Source organism: Oncorhynchus mykiss, chromosome 25 (genome assembly GCF_057628025.1).
Source record: "Oncorhynchus mykiss isolate SJ-2025 chromosome 25, ASM5762802v1, whole genome shotgun sequence".
Classification (NCBI taxonomy): domain Eukaryota; kingdom Metazoa; phylum Chordata; class Actinopteri; order Salmoniformes; family Salmonidae; genus Oncorhynchus; species Oncorhynchus mykiss.
In genome coordinates this window covers 46,239,835-46,260,101 of record NC_143046.1, presented here as the reverse complement: position 1 = coordinate 46,260,101, position 20,267 = coordinate 46,239,835, and the positions used below count along the sequence as shown (strand labels likewise).

Here is a 20,267-nt window from a genome sequence, read left to right as displayed (position 1 = left end):
GCAGATTTCACACACTCACTCAACCATTAGTGCCTTCAGAATACTAAACCAGCCAGCTCGACACTCTTAGAAGTAAAGGAGTCTGGAAGAACCTTTTGGGGGTTCTAAAAATTTCCACGCAAGGGGAACCTTTCCAGTTCAAAAAGGTTCCACTTCTGAAAAGGATATTTGAGGAACCCCTGTGTCAAGGTTCAAACCACAACCTTTTTAATAATATATTGTAGCGGTGGCAGCCTATCAGAAGATTGAGGGCATGGCTTATTGGAGGCGTGGCTTTGAGATAGTTAATTTTGGTCATGCGTTACAGTAAATGTCATTCCTGTTCATCATGTTAAGTTTGTACACTGGAAATGTATAGTTTCCTTAAATATTTACGCATATTACATATTCTAATACAATATTCATAATATTAACATTGCTGATTACATATAGTAATAAAGTGGTAACTATTCCAACTTTGGGATTTGCATAGGCTCAAGGAACTCATACAACTCTAAGACTCGTTGAAGCTAAAAAACTGTCAGTGTTCAACCTTAACATGTGATGACAATACAACAGAACAGAGGAATTGTCACACCCTGACCATAGTTTTCTTTGTATGTTTCTATGTTTTGTTTGGTCAGGGTGTGATCTGAGTGGGCATTCTGTTACATGTCTAGTTTGTCTATTTCTATGTTTGGCCTGATATGGTTCTCAATCAGAGGCAGGTGTTAGTCATTGTCTCTGATTGGGAACCATATTTAGGTAGCCTGTTTGGTGTTGGGTTTTGTGGGTGATTGTTGCACCAAAAAGGGTTCCACTAAGGGGAAAGCCGAAAAACCATATGGTTGTACTTTTTTCTAAGAGTGTATGCTACTTTGAATACACGTCAAATACATTACTTCATTTAGAGCATGTTAATCAATCATGTCATCTGCAATTAGCTTTTACTTACAATGTATGTCAATTGCCCAATGCATTATATAATTTAATGTAGTATACTAGTGAGGACATTGAAACAGAGCAGCATGCATTCCCAGTAGTATGTTAGACAATCCTGGAGGAAGAATCCAACAACTCTCTGCCATAACAATAACAATCATCCAGAGCCCATGTAGCCTTACACACCAATTAAAGGGCTAAAACAAAACAGGCCATTAGAGCTCATTAGTCTAGCAATGTGTGAGCGCTGGAACAAATACCATCAACACATCAATAGTTACCACTACCAGTCATGATCAAAGTGACACGTGCCATGTCCAGAGCTGAACACAGAGTCCTGGACTACAATCGTCTACTTTTGTCTGAATTACAGTCAATTGCTCAAATGTGGCCACTGAGGTCACTGACTGAAAACAAGATGGAAAGATGGCTTTACACTGTAAATATTCTAGGCTATGCCAAAGATAGCCTGGTTAAACCAGGCTGAACGCTGCGCTCACCAGGTTATCAAGATGGAATTCTGCTAATAAATGGGTATGTGGAATCCTCCCCAAAAATAACTGGTTCAATCAGCGTCATGTTGTTTATTTTTTTTAAATGTAACCCTTTTCTCCCCAATTTCATGCTATCCAATTGGTAGTTACAGTCCTGTCCTATCGCTGCAACTCCCATATGGACTCGGGAGAAGTAATGGTCGAGAGCCGTGCGTGACCCGAAACACTACACAGCCAAGACGCACTGCTTCTTGACACAATGCCCGCTTAACCAGGAAGCCAGCCGCACAGATGTGTCGGAGGAAACACCGTACACCGTGTCAGCATGCATGCGCTCGGCCTGCCACAGCAGTCGCTAGAGCGGGATGGGACAAGGAGATCCCGGCCGGCCAAACCCTCCCCTAACACGGACGACGCTGGGCCAATTGTGCACCGCCCCATGAGTCTCCCGGTCGCAGCGACAGAGCCTGGACTCGAACCAGGATCTCTAGTGGCACAGCTAACACTGCATTGCCTTAGACCACTGCGCCAGTTGGGAGGCAATCAGCGTCATGTTTGAAACTATGGGTGAATATTCAGCACACAAACCCATGTGGTCGAACACTGTGATTTGGATTAAGTCAAAATATCTGGGGCTCCATTTTACACATGGATGGAAGCCAAGCCACTCCAAAGATATTCCTTGACCCTATCCGTTGACTCTACAGTGCCTTGCGAAAGTATTCGGCCCCCTTGAACTTTGCGACCTTTTGCCACATTTCAGGCTTCAAACATAAACATTTTTTGTGAAGAATCAACAACAAGTGGGACACAATGATGAAGTGGAACGACTTTTATTGGATATTTCAAACTTTTTTAACAAATCAAAAACTGAAAAATTGGGCGTGCAAAATTATTCAGCCCCTTTACTTTCAGTGCAGCAAACTCTCTCCAGAAGTTCAGTGAGGATCTCTGAATGATCCAATGTTGACCTAAATGACTAATGATGATAAATACAATCCACCTGTGTGTAATCAAGTCTCCGTATAAATGCACCTGCACTGTGATAGTCTCAGAGGTCCGTTAAAAGCGCAGAGAGCATCATGAAGAACAAGGAACACACCAGGCAGGTCCGAGATACTGTTGTGAAGAAGTTTAAAGCCGGATTTGGATACAAAAAGATTTCCCAAGCTTTAAACATCCCAAGGAGCACTGTGCAAGCGATAATATTGAAATGGAAGGAGTATCAGACCACTGCAAATCTACCAAGACCTGGCCGTCCCTCTAAACTTTCAGCTCATACAAGGAGAAGACTGATGCAGCCAAGAGGCCCATGATCACTCTGGATGAACTGCAGAGATCTACAGCTGAGGTGGGAGACTCTGTCCATAGGACAACAATCAGTCGTATATTGCACAAATCTGGCCTTTATGGAAGAGTGGCAAGAAGAAAGCCATTTCTTAAAGATATCCATAAAAAGTGTTGTTTAAAGTTTGCCACAAGCCACCTGGGAGACACACCAAACATGTGGAAGAAGGTGCTCTGGTCAGATGAAACCAAAATTGAACTTTTTGGCAACAATGCAAAACGTTATGTTTGGCGTAAAAGCAACACAGCTCATCACCCTGAACACACCATCCCCACTGTCAAACATGGTGGTGGCCGCATCATGGTTTGGGCCTGCTTTTCTTCAGCAGGGACAGGGAAGATGGTTCAAATTGATGGGAAGATGGATGGAGCCAAATACAGGACCATTCTGGAAGAAAACCTGATGGAGTCTGCAAAAGACCTGAGACTGGGACGGAGATTTGTCTTCCAACAAGACAATGATCCAAAACATAAAGCAAAATCTACAATGGAATGGTTCAAAAATAAACATATCCAGGTGTTAGAATGGCCAAGTCAAAGTCCAGACCTGAATCCAATCGAGAATCTGTGGAAAGAACTGAAAACTGCTGTTCACAAATGCTCTCTATCCAACCTCACTGAGCTCGAGCTGTTTTGCAAGGAGGAATGGGAAAAAATGGTGATGGAAAGGTACAATTAGGGTTGTGCAGTATCCAGAGTTTCAGGGATTTTTTGTCTCTGCTATAACCAAGAAGCTTACAATCTGCCAAGCTAGCCACTCAGTTGGCAAGTTAGAAAACCAAATGCATAACTGGAGCCTTGATCTGTAGATCATTTATTTGGCACATCTTAGATTGTTAACTCATAACTTATAATCACCCTCGCGATTATTTAAAAAAAACAGTATACGGTATACCGCTTTGCCTAGGTAAAATGTATTGGTTGTTAGGCTTAATTTGTGGCAAGCTACTCTTCTGAAAGATGGAGATATGGTGCTCATCACTGAGGGAGAAAACATTCTCAATCTCAAGCCAGCAAAAACCAATATGGACAACAACGTGTATTGTCTTAAGCAGAAAATGTGTGGAAAATTTGAATAAACATAATTTGGCCTAGCTAGCACATCTGAGTCTACAATAGCAGAGAAGAACATGACACTTTTGTCATTGGGGGGGAGAAGGTAGCTAGGGCTGGATGGTGCCAGTAACTCCATCACTGACAATCCCCAAAAGCCAAGCTCTGGAAATCTACAGCATGTTTGAAGCCCATCCAACCAATGAAATGGAGGTGAAATCAGTAAAATAGTACCCGGCATCATTGTCGCCGCCAGGCCGCCATCTGTCCTTAGTCGCACAGGTTGGACAGTTGGACTTAGCAACGGGGGATGGATCTCAGACAATTCATTACTGTGGAATTCATTACTGTATTCATTAACTGTCCTGTATAGTGGAGATGGATGAAACCATCTGTGATCTAGCACATCACATCCAAGAAAAAAAGATACTATCAGCACAAAATCAATGAAGTCAAGAGTGATGGAAAAAAATTGAGAACTTAATGTTATAATGGGTAGGAATTCAAACATGTCTGCCTCTTTTGTTGAATCAGAGGATATATTTACTATGAAGCCACGTGGCACTGCAAATTCATTTAATTTCTATTTCACAGGCAAAGTGGACAAGTTGTGAAATGCAATGAGTACAACAAATGGCTCACTGCCATATACATTTATAAAAGATTGTATCATGAATTAGAGGCATTGCAAGTTTTAATTTCCCCAAGTAGAAAGAGAAGAGGTTGAATGGATGCTGCGGTCTCTTTCTGATAAGTTACCAGGTACAGCTAATCTTGATGGCAAATTACTTAGCGTTACAGCCAATGACCTGGCTGTCTGACCCTGCTGGGACACCTGTCGCCATCTAATCCTGCTAAGACATGATGAGCATAGTGTTGTGTACTGACTGCACCATGGCAGTGTTGCCTGTAGAGCTGTTTATACCGTGTCAGTAAGGAATTAACTAGGGAAACTGACAGATCAGTAACATTACATTGCTATACTGACTCTAATAAAAACTGAAATTGCGCTGTCAAAAACAGTTGTTTGATCATTAGGTAGCGAGCTAACCTTAGCCAACTTTTGGTACATCTGATGGTACATCAACTGGCGAAAACCAGCCAAGCTAATTCACTTCTGTTGAAACAGGATAAAAAGGCTACAAAATATTTACATACATAAATTATGGTGGAAAATTAAGTATTTGGTCAATAACAAAAGTGTATCTCAATACTTTGTTATATACCCTTTGTTGGCAATGACAGAGGTCAAAATTTTTCTGTAAGTCTTCACAAGGTTTTCACACACTGTTGCTGGTATTTTGGCCCAATCCTCCATGCAGATCTCCTCTAGAGCAGTGATGCTTTGAGGCTGTTGCTGGGCAACACGGACTTTCAACTCCCTCCAAAGATTTTCTATGGGGTTGAGATCTGGAGACTGGCTAGGCCACTCCAGGACCTTGAAATGCTTCTTACGAAGCCACTCCTTCGTTGCCTGGGCGGTGTGTTTGGGATCATTGTCATGCTGAAAGACCCAGCCACGTTTCATCTTCAATGCCCTTGCTGATGGAAGGAGGTTTTCACTCAAAATCTCACGATACATGGCCTCATTCATTCTTTCATTTACACGGATCAGTTGTCCTGGTCCCTTTGCAGAAAAACAGCCCCAAAGCATGATGTTTCCACCCCCATGCTTCACAGTAGGTATGGCGTTCTTTGGATGCAACTCAGCATTCTTTGTCCTCCAAACACGACGAGTTGAGTTTTTACCAAAAAGTTATATTTTGGTTTCATCTGACCATATAACATTCTCCCAATCTTCTTCTGGATCATCCAAATGCTCTCTAGCAAACTTCAGACGGGCCTGGACATGTACTGCCTTAAGCTGGGGGACATGTCTGGCACTGCAGGATTTGAGTCCCTGGCGGTGTAGTGTGTTACTGATGGTAGGCTTTGTTACTTTGGTCCCAGCGCTCTGCATGTCATTCACTAGATCCCCTCGTGTGGTTCTGTGATCATTTTGACCCCACGGGGTGAGATCTTGCGTGGAGCCCCAGATCGAGGGAGATTATCAGTGGTCTTGTATGTCTTCCATTTCCTAATAATTGCTCCCAAAGTTGATTTCTTCAAACCAAGCTGCTTACCTGTTGCAGATTCAGTCTTCCCAGCCTGGTGCAGGTCTACAATTTTGTTTCTGGTGTCCTTTGACAGCTCTTTGGTCTTGGCCATAGTGGAGTTTGGAGTGTGACTGTTTGAGGTTGTGGACAGGTGTCTTTTATACTGATAACAAGTTCAAACAGGTGCCATTAATACAGGTAACGAGTGGAGGACAGAGGAGCCTATTAGAAGAAGTTACAGGTCTGTGAGAGCCAGAAATCTTGCTTGTTTGTAGGTGACCAAATGCTTATTTTCCACCATAATATGCAAATAAATTCATTAAAAATCCTACAATGTGATTTTCTGGATTTTTTTTCTCATTTTGTCTGTCATAGTTGAAGTGTACCTATGATGCAAATTACAGGCCTCTCTAATCTTTTTAATTGGGAGAACATGCACAATTGGTGGCTGACTAAATACTTTTTGCCCCACTGTATGTGTCTGCTTGGGGGGGATTATATGCGGCTGTGATTATAATCGAAGATAATTCTCTTGGTAGATAATGCGGTCGACATTTTGTTGTGAGGAATTCTAAGTCAGGTGAACAGAAGGATTTGAGTTCCTGTATGTTGTTATGATCACACCACGTCTCGTTAATCATACCCCCCTGCCCCTCTTCTTACCAGAAATATGCTTGTTTTTGTCGGCGCGAAGCATGAAGAAACCCGGTGGCTGTACCGACTCCGATAGCGTGTCTCGAGTGAGCCATGTTTCCGTGAAGCAAAGAACGTTACAACCACTTAGGTCTCTCTGGAATGCTACCCTTGCTCAGATTTCATCAACCTTGTTGACAAGAGACTGGACATTGGCGAGTAGTATGCTTGGGAGCGGTGCGCGGTGAGCCCGTCTCCGGAGCCTGACCAGAAGACTTCGTCTTCCCCTTTTACGGCGTCGTTGTTTTGGTTCGCCGGCTAGGATCAGATCCATTGTCTTGGGTGGTGGGCAAAACGGAGGATCTGTTTCGTATTCCTGGTCGGAATGATGGTGATTTAATGTTGTTCTTATTACCCAGTAGTTTCTCCCGACTGTATGTAATAAAACCTAAGATTACCTGGGGTAGCAATGTAAGAAATAACATGTAAAAACAAAAAAAAATACTGCATTATTTCCTAGATACGCGAAGCGAGGCGGCCATCTCTGTCGGCGCAGTAAGTTACTCCAGAATGCACACAGGACAATCTGGCAGAGGAGTAGGGTTGATCCGAGCGTTCTACCCTAACAACAGCAGTCAAGCACCCAAGTCAACTGGCTAACCACTTCCAGGCAAAAATGAGAGAACAGCTCACTGACCAGTTTACTTGCCCTAGCAGAGCTGGTTAGGCTGTTTTTATGCTATCTAGAGAGTTGGTGACTACAACTGTGCTGCTGGCAACAACTTAATTACGCTTTTTTGCCAATGTTTACTGACACCGGTCATATTCAACGGGTTTTGAGCGTTGGTAAATTCGTCAGTTATTCTGCGCTCTGGCACACTCAGACAAGAGTGCTCAGAAATCGGTGTAGATAGCTGGTAAATTCGCTCTGGCTATGTCTATCGACATTCTATTGAAATAGTTACTTGCATAGTGGAGTCTTTTGTTTCAACATGTAGCTAGCTAGCTAAACAATTACCATAATCCCAACTCATAAAGTTACTACCATGCATGAATCTGCAGGTACAGTGCCTTGCAAAAGTATTCGGCCCCCTTGAACTTTGCGACCTTTTGCCACATTTCAGGCTTCAAACATAAAGATATAAAACTGTATTTTTTTGTGAAGAATCAACAACAAGTGGGACACAATCATGAAGTGGAACGACATTTATTGGATATTTCAAACTTTTTTAACAAATCAAAAACTGAAAAATTGGGCGTGCAAAATTATTCAGCCCCCTTAAGTTAATACTTTGTAGCGCCACCTTTTGCTGCGATTACAGCTGTAAGTCGCTTGGGGTATGTCTCTATCAATTTTGTACATCGAGAGACTGACATTTTTTCCCATTCCTCCTTGCAAAACAGCTCGAGCTCAGTGAGGTTGGATGGAGAGCATTTGTGAACAGCAGTTTTCAGTTCTTTCCACAGATTCTCGATTGGATTCAGGTCTGGACTTTGACTTGGCCATTCTAACACCTGGATATGTTTATTTTTGAACCATTCCATTGTAGATTTTGCTTTATGTTTTGGATCATTGTCTTGTTGGAAGACAAATCTCCGTCCCAGTCTCAGGTCTTTTGCAGACTCCATCAGGTTTTCTTCCAGAATGGTCCTGTATTTGGCTCCATCCATCTTCCCATCAATTTTAACCATCTTCCCTGTCCCTGCTGAAGAAAAGCAGGCCCAAACCATGATGCTGCCACCACCATGTTTGACAGTGGGGATGGTGTGTTCAGCGTGATGAGCTGTGTTGCTTTTACGCCAAACATAACGTTTTGCATTGTTGCCAAAAAGTTCAATTTTGGTTTCATCTGACCAGAGCACCTTCTTCCACATGTTTGGTGTGTCTCCCAGGTGGCTTGTGGCAAACTTTAAACAACACTTTTTATGGATATCTTTAAGAAATGGTTTTCTTCTTGCCACTCTTCCATAAAGGCCAGATTTGTGTAATATACGACTGATTGTTGTCCTATGGACAGAGTCTCCCACCTCAGCTGTAGATCTCTGCAGTTCATCCAGAGTGATCATGGGCCTCTTGGCTGCATCTCTGATCAGTCTTCTCCTTGTATGAGCTGAAAGTTTAGAGGGACGGCCAGGTCTTGGTAGATTTGCAGTGGTCTGATACTCCTTCCATTTCAATATTATCGCTTGCACAGTGCTCCTTGGGATGTTTAAAGCTTGGGAAATCTTTTTGTATCCAAATCTGGCTTTAAACTTCTTCACAACAGTATCTCGGACCTGCCTGGTGTGTTCCTTGTTCTTCATGATGCTCTATGCGCTTTTAACGGACCTCTGAGACTATCACAGTGCAGGTGCATTTATACGGAGACTTGATTACACACAGGTGGATTGTATTTATCATCATTAGTCATTTAGGTCAACATTGGATCATTCAGAGATCCTCAATGAACTTCTGGAGAGAGTTTGCTGCACTAAAAGTAAAGGGGCTGAATAATTTTGCACGCCCAATTTTTCAGTTTTTGATATGTTAAAAAAGTTTGAAATATCCAATAAATGTCGTTCTACTTCATGACTGTGTCCCACTTGTTGTTGATTCTTCACAAAAAAATACAGTTTTATATCTTTATGTTTGAAGCCTGAAATGTGGCAAAAGGTCGCAAATTTCAAGGGGGCCGAATACTTTCGCAAGGCACTGTAGCAGCTACGCCAGGTTCAATGTTAGCTAGCTAACATTAGGCTATAAGTAGCAATGCAAATGGCTCTGAGATACTAATAAATTTACTCAGATCATACATATAACGTTAGCTAGCTAACAGTACACTTTAGCTTGAAATGATAACAACTTTCTGACAAAATTAGAAACGTGTAATATCTGAAAATGGAAATAGCTAGACTCTCTTACCCGTATACAAGGATGGATGCTTCTCCCTCTCTGTCACAGATGCCATGTTTGCCCTTAGTTTGAAGATGTAATCCGGAGACAGGTGTTTTATAAAACAACCTTCTGTGTGTTCTCTTTTTGACTCGGTCTGCATATATGCAATGAAACGGCAGAATTTTCTCCATCTCCTTAGCTATAATAATTCCACTAATTTCAAAACTCCGTCCTCCAGAAACTGGAGAGCAACACTTACACAGTTCTACTATGTGATGTCTTTCAAAAAAGCTGCATTAGAAAGCATTACCTACACATACTGACCAGCTCATGGTCTAGACAGAAGCATGCTACATGGCAGACCAATCTGCATGTCCAGCCCACTCATTATCTCAGCCAATCTTTGCCAGCGGGAACGTTGCTGTATTTTTCCATGGCTAAACCAACTAGCCTTGTAATTTAACCATTTTAAACATATTTACAAATGGCATACAAGTTTATTATTAAGGCACATGAATGTTCACATGTTCCAGAATGCATTTCTTCCAAAAACATAATTTGATTTAAAAAAAAAAAGATTTACGTTCAAATGGCTCTCCTCTGAAGTAGTGGCACGAGACATACGCCTAGTTTCCTGAAACTAAGTTTAAGTTTCAGCCTTATTCTAAAATGTATTAAATGGTTTTCCCCCCCATCAATCTACACACAGTACCCCCCCCAAAAAAAACTTTTTTTGAAATATCACATTTTCATAAGTATTCAGACCCTTTACTCAGTACTTTGTTGAAGCACCTTTGTCAGCGATTACAGCCTTGAGTCTTATTGGGTATGGCACTACAAGCCTGGCACACCTGTATTTGGGGAGTTTCTCCCCTTCTCTGCAGATCCGCTCAAGCTCTGTCAGGTTGGATGGGGAGGGCCGCTGCCCATTCATTTTCAGGTCTCTCCAGAGATGTTCGATTGGGTTCAAGTCCGAGCTCTGACTGGGCCATTCAAGCACATTCAAACTTATCCCGAAGACAATCCTGCAAATTCTTGGCTGTGTGCTTAGTGTCATTGTCCTGTTGGAAGGTGAACCTTCTGGAGCAGGTTTTCATCAAAAATCTCTCTGTACTTCGCTCCATTCATCTATCCCTCGATCCTGACTAGTCTCCTAGTCCTTGCCACTGAAAAACATTCCCACAGCATGATGCTGCCACCACCATGCTTCACCGTAGAGATGGTGCCAGGTTTTCTCCGCTTGGCATTCAGGCCAAAGAGTTGAATCTTGGTTTCATCAGACCAGACAATCTTGTTTCTCATGGTCTGAGAGTCCTTAGGTGACTTTTGGCAAAGTTCAAGTGGGCTGTCATGTGCCTTTTACTGAGGGGTGGCTTCCATCCATTTCCAATATGGCGCTGCAGTAGGACGTGTGTATCCGTCTCTGTCTTTGTCTTTTGTCTTTTCCTGTGTAAATAGCCGGTCTATTTCGTATACATCTTAATCTCACTTTCTATCTATCACACTTCCGGCGCCGACAGAGATGGCCGCCTCACTTCGCGTTCCTAGGAAACTATGCAGTTTTTTTTTTTTTTTTTTTGTGTAATTTCTTACATTGGTACCCCAGGTCATCTTAGGTTTCATTACATACAGTCGGGAAGAACTACTGAATATAAGAGCAAAGTCAACTCACCATCAGTACGACCAGGAATATGACTTTCCCGAAGCGGATCCTGTGTTCTGCCTTTCATCCAGGACAACGGAATGGATCCCAGCCTGCGACCCAAAACAAAGACGTCGTAAAAGAGGGAAACGAAGCGGTCTTCTGGTCAGGCTCCGGAGACTGGCACATCGCGCACCACTCCCTAGCATACTTTTCGCCAATGTCCAGTCTCTTGACAACAAGGTTGATGAAATCCGAGCAAGGGTAGCATTCCAGTGGGACATCAGACTGTAACGTTCTTTGCTTCATGGAAACATGGCTCACTCGAGAGACGCTAACGGAATCGGCGCAGCCAGCTGGTTTCCTCACGCATCGCACTGACAGAAACAAACATCTTTCTGGTAAGAAGAGGGGCCTTATGGTTAACGAGACGTGGTGTGGTCACAACAACATACAGGAACTCAAGTCCTTCTGTTCACCTGATTTAGAATTCCTCACAATCAAATGTCGACCGCATTATCTACCAAGGGAATTCTCTTCAATTATAATCACAACCGTATATATTCCCCACAAAGCAGACTCGATGGCTCTGAACAAACTTTGTTTGACTCTTTGCAAACTGGAAACCACATATCCTGAGGCTGCTTTCATTGTAGCTGGGGATTTTAAACAAGGCTAATCTGAAAACAAGACTCCCTAAATTGTATCAGCATTTCGATTGCGCAACCAGGGCTGGTAAAACCTTGGATCATTGATATTCTAACTTCCGCGACACATATAAGGCCCTCCCCCACCCTCCTTTCAAAAAGCTGACCACGACTCCATTTTGTTGCTCCCTGCCTACAGACAGAAGCTAAAACAAGAAGCTCCCGCGCTGAGGTCTGTTCAACGCTGGTCCGACCAATCTGATTCCAAGCTCCAAGACTGCTTCCATCACGTGGACTGGGATGTTCCGCACTGAGTCCAACAACAAGATTGACGAATACGCTGATTCGGTGAGCGAGTTCATTAGAACGTGCATTGAAGATGTCGTTCCCAAAGCAACGATTAAAACATTCCCAAACCAGAAACCGTGGATTGATGGCAGCATTCGCGTGAAACTGAAAAAGCGAACCACTTCTCTCCGCAAGGAGCGTCAGTATAGAGACAAAGTAGAGTCGCAATTCAATGGCTCAGACACAAGAGGTATGTGGCAGGGTCTACAGGCAATCATGGATTACAAAAAGAAAACAAGCCCCGTCAAGGACCAGGATGTCTTGCCCCCAGGCAGACTAAATAACTGTTTTGCCCGCTTTGAGGACAATACAGTACCACTGACACCACTGACACAGTACCGCAACCAAAATATGCGGACTCTCCTTCACTGCAGGCAATGTGAGTAAAACATTTAAACGTGTTAACCCTCGCAAGGCTGCAGGCCCAGACAGCATCCACAGCCGCGCCCTCAGAAAATGCGCAGACCAGCTGGCTGGTGTGTTTACGGACATATTCAATCAATCCTTATCCCAATCTGCTGTTCCCACATGCTTCAAGAGGGTCACCATTGTTCCTGTTCCCAAGAAAGCTAAGGTAACTGAGCTAAACGACTACCGCCCCGTAGCACTCACTTCGGTCACCATGAAGTGCTTTGAGAGACTAGTCAAGGACCATATCACCTCCATCTTACCTGACACCCTAGACCCACTCCAATTTGCTTACCGCCCAAATAGGTTCACAGACGATGCAATCTCAACCACACTGCACACTGCCCTAACCCATCTGGACAAGAGGAACACCTATGTGAGAATGCTGTTCATCGACTACAGCTCAGCATTTAACACCATAGTACCCTCCAAACTCGTCATCAAGCTCGAGACCCTGGGTCTCGACCCCGCCCTGTGCAACTGGGTACTGGACTTCCTGATGGGCCGCCCCCAGGTGTTGAGGGTAGGTAACAACATCTCCACCCCGCTGATGCTCAACACTGGGGCCCCACAAGGGTGTGTTCTGAGCCCTCTCCTGTACTCCCTGTTCACCCACGACTGCGTGGCCACGCACGCCTCCAACTCAATCATCAAGTTTGCGGACGACACTACAGGGGTAGGCTTGATTACCAACAACGACGAGACGGCCTACAGGGAGGAGGTGAGGGCCCTCGGAGTGTGGTGTCAGGAAAATAACCTCACACTCAACGTCAACAAAACTAAGGAGATGATTGTGGACTTCAGTAAACAGCAGAGGGAGCACCCCCCTATCCACATCGACGGGACAGTAGTGGAGAGGGTAGTAAGTTCCTCGGCGTACACATCACAGAAACTGAATTGGTCCACCCACACAGACAGTATCGTGAAGAAGGCGCAGCAGCGCCTCTTCAACCTCAGGAGGCTGAGCACTCACAAACCAAAAGCACTCACAAACTTCTACAGATGCACAATCGAGAGCATCCTGTTGGGCTGTATCACCGCCTGGTATGGCAACTGCTCCGCCCACAAGCGTAAGGCTCTCCAGACGGTAGTGAGGTCTGCACAACGCAACACCGGGGGCAAACTACCTGCCCTCCAGGACACCTACACCATCCGATGTCACAGGAAGGCCATAAAGATCATCAAGGACAACAACCACCCGAGCCACTGCCTGTTCACCCCGCTATCATCCAGAAGGCGAGGTCAGTACAGGTGCATCAAAGCAGGGACCGAGAGACTGAAAAACAGCTTCTATCTCAAGGCCATCAGACTGTTAAACAGCCAATACTAACATTGAGTGGCTGCTGCCAATACACTGACTCAAATCCAGCCACTTTAATAATGGGAATTGATGGAAATGTATGTAAAATATATCATTAGCCACTTTAAACAATGCTACTTAATATAATGTTTACATACCCTACATTATTCATCTCATATGTACACTATATGTATATACTGTACTCTATCATCTACTGCATCTTTATGTAATACATGTATCACTAGCCACTTTAAACTATGCCACTTTGTTTACATACCCTACATTACTCATCTCATATGTATATACTGTACTCGATACCATCTACTGCATCTTGCCTATGCCGTTCTGTACCATCACTTATTCATATCTTTATGTACATATTCTTTATCCCTTTACACTTGTGTGTATAAGGTAGTAGTTTTGGAATTGTTAGGTTAGATTACTCGTTGGTTATTACTGCATCGTCGGAACTAGAAGCACAAGCATTTCTCTACCCTCGCATTAACATCTGCTAACCATGTGTATGTGACAAATAAATTTGATTTGATTTATCTACGAACTAAATACACTTTCCTGTAACCCGCCTCACCCAATGTGGAACAGATCTGCTAATTTTATTCTTTATAACTGGAACTTCCATCAGGAGCTAGCAAGCAAACTAGCTACTAGTCTTTGATAGACCTTTTTTCCCCGTCATCAGCCAGCTTTAGCTCGGACAACACCTGCCAGTCTGCACAGCGCGATATCAACCAAGAGCATATCGGACTGGTTTTCTCTACCATATCACCAGATTCTTGCCGCTCTGGATCATTACACCGGATCGTTACTCTGGTTCATCACAGCTAGCTAGCTGCAAACGAGTGGCTACTGTTAGCTAACGCCTCTGCCCCGAAGCAAGCACCAGCTAGACTCGAGCTAGGCCCATATACCAGCTAATTCTATACAATACCTCCATTGCCAATTAGCCTGGACCCTTTACTGTTGACATGGAGCCCCGCCGATCCATCACGACTGGACTGCCGACGTGATCCCCCGATGTGGTCTCAACAGGCTATTCTGTTACGATGTCGCTGAAGAACCAGCTACTAGCCCCGGCCCGCTAGCCTTTCTGAATGCTGTGTCCCCTGCATGCCTAGTGTAGTGTTGACAACCGAACAGCACCTTGACTCACCCATTTTTGCTCTTTTGACCCTATGATCACTCGGCTACACAGCTGATGCCCCCTGGAATGTTTCAATAACACGGTACCTCATTTTGTTTACCTGTCAGCCCTAGCCTCGAACTCAGGTCCTGCATGTACAGTTGAAGTCGGATGTTTACATACACCTTAGCCAAATACATTTAAACTCAGTTTTTCACAATTCCTGACATTCAATCATAGCAAACATTCCCGGTCTTAGGTCAGTTAGAATCACCACTTTATTTTAAGAATGTGAACTGTCAGAATGATTTATTTCAGCTTTTATTTATTTCGTCACATTCCCAGTGGGTCAGAAGTTTACAAACACTCAATTAGTATTTGGTAGCATTGCCTTTAAATTGTTTAACTTGCGTCAAACATTTTGGGAAGCCTTCCACAAGCTTCCCACAATAAGTTGGTTGAATTTTGGCCCATTCCACCTGACAGAGCTGGTATAACTGAATCAGTTTTGTAGGCCTCCTTGCTCGCACATGCTTTTTCAGTTCTACCCGCAAATTTTCTATAGGATTGAAGTCAGGGCTTTGTGATGGCCACTCCAATACCTTGACTTTGTTGTCCTTATAGCTATTTTGCCACAACTTTGGAAGTATCCTTGGGGTCATTGTCAATTTGGAGGACCCATTTACAACCTAACTTTAACTTCCTGACTGATGTCTTGAGATGTTGCTTCAATATATCCACATAATGTTCTGTCCTCATGATGCCATCTATTTTGTGAAGTGCACCAGTCCCTCCTGCAGCAAAGCACCCCCACAACATGATGCTGCCACCCCGTGCTTCACGGTTTGCAAGCCTCCCCAAACATAACGATAGTCATTATGGCCAAAGAGTTCTATTTTTGTTTCATCAGACCAGTGGACATTTCTCCAAAAAGTAAGATATTTGTCCCCATGTGCAATTGCAAACCGTAGTCTGGCTTATTTATGGAGGTTTTGGAGCAGTGGCTTCTTCCTTGCTAAGGGGCCATTCAGGTTATGTTGATAAAGGACTCGTTTTACTGTGGATATATATAATTTTGCACCTGTTTCGTCTAGCGTCTTCACAAGGTCCTTTGCTGTTATTCTGGGATTGATTTGCACTTGTCTCCTCTCTAGGAGACATACTAGCGTACTATTGTTTGTACAGATTAATGTGGTACCTTCAGGCGTTTGGAGGTCTACAATTGTTTTTCTGAGGTCTTGGCTGATTTATTTTGATTTTCCCATGATGTCAAGCAAAGAGGCACTGAGATTGAAGGTAGGCCTTGAAATACATCCACAGGTACACCTCCAATTGACTCAAATGATTTCAATTAGCCTAACAGAAGCTTCTAAAGCCATGACATCATTGTCTGGAATTTCCAAGCATTTAAAGGCATAGTCAACAGTGTATGTAAACTTCTGACCCACTGGAATTGTGATGCAGTGAATTAGAAGTGAAATAATCTATCTGTAAACAATTGTGGGAAACATTACTTGTGTCATGCACAAAGTAGATGTCCTAACCGACTTGCCAAAACTATAGTTTGTTAACAAGAAATTTGTGGAGTGGTTGGAAAAACTAGTTTTAATGACTCCAACCTAAGTGTATGTAAACTTCCGACTTCAACTGAAGCTACCTCAACGACCTTGTATCCATGCATATCGACTTGGTACTGGTACTCCCTGTTTATACAGTAGCAATGTTACTTTTACTCATTATTGCTATTCGTTATTCACTGTGTATTTATTCCTCATGTCACTTTCTATTTTGCCTTTTTTTTTAATCTATATTTTAACTCTGCATTGTTGAAAAAGGACCTGTAAGTAAGCATTTCACGGAACCTGTTGTTCACAATGAATGTGACAAATACACATTATATTTGAAAGAGAGAACACATGCGCAGAACGTGATTCAGATGCTTAGATTTGAGAAATACATTTCCAGGGGGGCGGGACAAAGGTGAAAACTCTTCATTAGCTACCTCGTTACATAAAACAATTTAGAAAAAAGGCTCAGTGCACTTATCCTCGTAAGGAATAGTATTGATAGGTATTGAAAATAGGGGGGTCAATAACTTTGACCCCTACCTTTTTGAGAGAGAAATATTTATTGATAAATAAAATCTCTTCTGTATTGGTATAAAATTATTTCCCAAACATTTTTGGAGCATACAATGTAGCTTAGTATTTGAAATATTTAATTTATACAGTTATTTTTTATCAAGGGTGTCAATAATTTCAGACCCCACTGTATATGCTTGCTGGTGACCTTCAACTAAACTTGCCGATGGATGGGTTTCCTGTGGAACAAGTTAAAAACACCAAACTACTTGGCATCACGTTGAACGCAACGCTATCCTGGTCTGAACATATAGATAACATTGTAATTAAAATGGGTGTGGGCATTGCTATAACAAGAAAATGTTCTGAATATGTAACATCGAGCACTCTGAATCAATTGATCCAAGCTTTGGTTCAATCACACCTAGAGTACTGTCTAGTGTCCAATCTTATGGTCATCTGCAGCAAAAACTTGCTCAAAACAGGGATGCCAGATAAGCTCTTCATTGCTCCATCGGTATGGATGTCAACATAATGCACTAGCATCTCTCATGGCTTCCTGTTGAACACAAATTAGTATCCATATTTTTCTAGAAACCACTGTATTTGTCTGACCAATTCGTGTATATTAGCAATGAACATAATCACCAAAACAGACAGGCTAGTTTAGGACATCTGATAACCCCCAGACCAAGGACACATCTTCTCAAATCTACAGCGCCATCACGGAATGGAATTATTGCTAGGTATTACTGTACTGTTGGAGATAGAAACACAAGTATTTGGCTGCACCTGCTATAACAGGGCGGCAAGTTCAAGTTCAAACCCCCGAGCTGACAAGGTACAAATCTGTCGTTCTGCCCCTGAACAGGCAGTTAACCCACTGTTCCTAGGCCGTCATTGAAAATAAGAATCTGTTCTTAACTGACTTGCCTAGTTAAATAAAGGTAAAAAAAAAAATCTATGTGATTTGTTTTTACCAAATCACATTTCTCAGGCAAAAAAGAAACCAGGAAAACAATAAAAGAACATCTAATATGACTGGATAGATACTAATCCCACTGAATGTTAAATGCATTACCTGTCAGGTATTTTAATTGTCTGTAATATCTACTTGCTAAAGGTTTGAAATGTCTTAATGTAAATGTAATTATTTGTAATCAAATCAAATTGTATTTGTCAAATGCGCCGAATACAACAGGTGTAGTAGACCTTACTGTGAAATGCTTACTTACAAGCCCTTAACCAACAATGCAGTTAAACAAAAAGTGTTAAAGTATTTACTAAATAAGCTAAAGTAAAAAAATATATAAAAAGTAAAACAATAAGTTACAAACAATGCAAAAATACACATTAAATAGCACAGTTAGGAGCCCGTAAAACGGCAGCCATCCCCTCCAGCGCCATTGGTGTCTGTCTTTTAAATTCTGTTTTGGACCCCAGGAAGATTAGCTGATGTTATGGCATCAGCTAATGGGTATCCTAATTAAAATTCTAATTAAAATCCCACAATAAAACATTGCATCCCCCAGTAATACATCCCCCAACTCTACCATCCATTGTTTCAAATTAATGTATGCCTTTCCCATTCACTCACTCAAATATGTAGAGTAATAAAAGATTATCACATTGATTCATTAAGACTCTCCCCCCACGTCTTTTCCAGTTCTCTCTTGTTTTTAGTGTAAATGTTTGATTCCCTGAGGGGCTGGTACTGCAGTAGAGCACATCTGATGATTTCCCCTATGGCCATTTCCCCCAATGGGGAGCTCTTCTTCACTCAGTGTGATTGAACTCATTTGCACATATAAAGACTTCGACAGAACAGCGCACCGCTGCCTACAGAAGCCTAGAGTCTGAGAGCGCTTGACTGAGCCCCGCCGATCCGGAAAAGGAAAGGTGGGTACAGAAAGGCAGTTAAGGGGAAGTCTAAAAAGTGGAGGCTTTACAGGAGCAGTAAAAATAGAAATGCTAGACCATGGCAACTTGACTGGTACAGTTGTGGATACACTCAATATGGCCGCCTGTCCACCCATTACGGAAAGTTCACTTAAATTAGTGTATGTTCTAGTAATTCAAATTCTATGTTCAGACCACAGCAATTTGACTGATACGCTCAATATGGCCACTGCTCCACCCATCACAGAATGTCGACTTGAATGGTAATGACCGTTATAGTCTTTCTAATTTGATGGCACAGACAACACAGTACATAAGTAAATTGGGTCTGGGGATAGTGCAGTGATGATCTCACCTGAGGTCGAGGGTGGCCTGAGACTAGACATGCTAGCTCCAGGGTCTCTCCCTCCCGGATGGTGTAGACGCGCTCGGTGTAGCGCTCCTCCTCGATGTTGCATGCGTGGCCAGAGTGGATTATTCGGACTGTAGGAGGTGCTGTGGAGGAAGAAAAGATCAAAGAACTTCAGGAGCATGTTCAATAGGGGTGTAACAGTACACGTATTCATACTGAACTGTTCAGAACCGGGACCTCGGTTCGGTCTGCACTGTGTACCCAAATTAATACATACAAAATATACAGTACCAGTCAAAAGTTTGGACACACCTACTCATTCAAGGGGTTTTCTTTATTTCTACTATTTTCTACATTGTAAAACAATAGGGAAGACATCAAAACTATGAAATAACACATATCATGTAGTAACCAAAAAAGTACTAAACAAATCTAAATATATTTTAGATTTTAGATTATTCTAAATAGCCACCCTTTGCCTTCATGACAGCTTTACACACTATTGGCATTCGCTCAACCAGCTTCATGAGGAATGCTTTTCCAACAGTCTTGAATGAGTTCCCATATATTCTGAGCACTTGTTGGCTGCTTTTCCTTCACTTTGTGGTCGGGTGATTGTGGAGGCCAGGTCATCTGATGCAGCACTCCATCACTATCCTTCTTGGTATCGATTCAAAATAAAAACACTAGGCCTATAGGCTATGCCTACTCAGCCAGAAACGAGTTCTGTACGATGACGAGTGGTGGGGTAGATAAACCAGAACGATTCTCCATCATCGTTTAAATCTCGCTTGGGAAGATTTAGGATTCCCAGTAGATTATAACGGCGATGGAGTGTATGTCGCCACTACTCAACTAGTATAGCCTACACTGTAAACTATAAGTCATTTTTGCCTCAAATACTTTGAGAAAGATGAAGGTAATATTACATATAAATTATAACTTGCTTAATCAGAGGTTAGTCAAGTAACTTGACATTAATAAAAAAGTACAACTAACTTAAATGTTTTGATTATTAAATATTGATGGT

The 20,267-nt window shown here is 42.6% G+C and overlaps 2 protein-coding genes across 3 annotated transcripts in view; one reads left to right on the top strand and one right to left on the bottom strand.

Annotated features, from left to right (window-relative positions):
- The window catches only part of LOC110505206 (MAM domain-containing glycosylphosphatidylinositol anchor protein 2), a 240,949-nt gene that overhangs the window by 137,714 nt on the left and 82,968 nt on the right, over positions 1–20,267 (bottom strand). For both annotated transcript variants that reach the window (XM_021584281.3, XM_036962460.2), the window contains exon 2: positions 19,241–19,380. In XM_021584281.3, the coding sequence (XP_021439956.3) occupies positions 19,241–19,380 (140 nt within the window). The remainder of the gene's footprint in view (positions 1–19,240; positions 19,381–20,267) is intronic.
- LOC118944195 (uncharacterized) overlaps positions 1–20,267 on the top strand; it is a 73,120-nt gene that overhangs the window by 30,005 nt on the left and 22,848 nt on the right. The gene's annotated exons all lie outside the window — the stretch shown is intronic.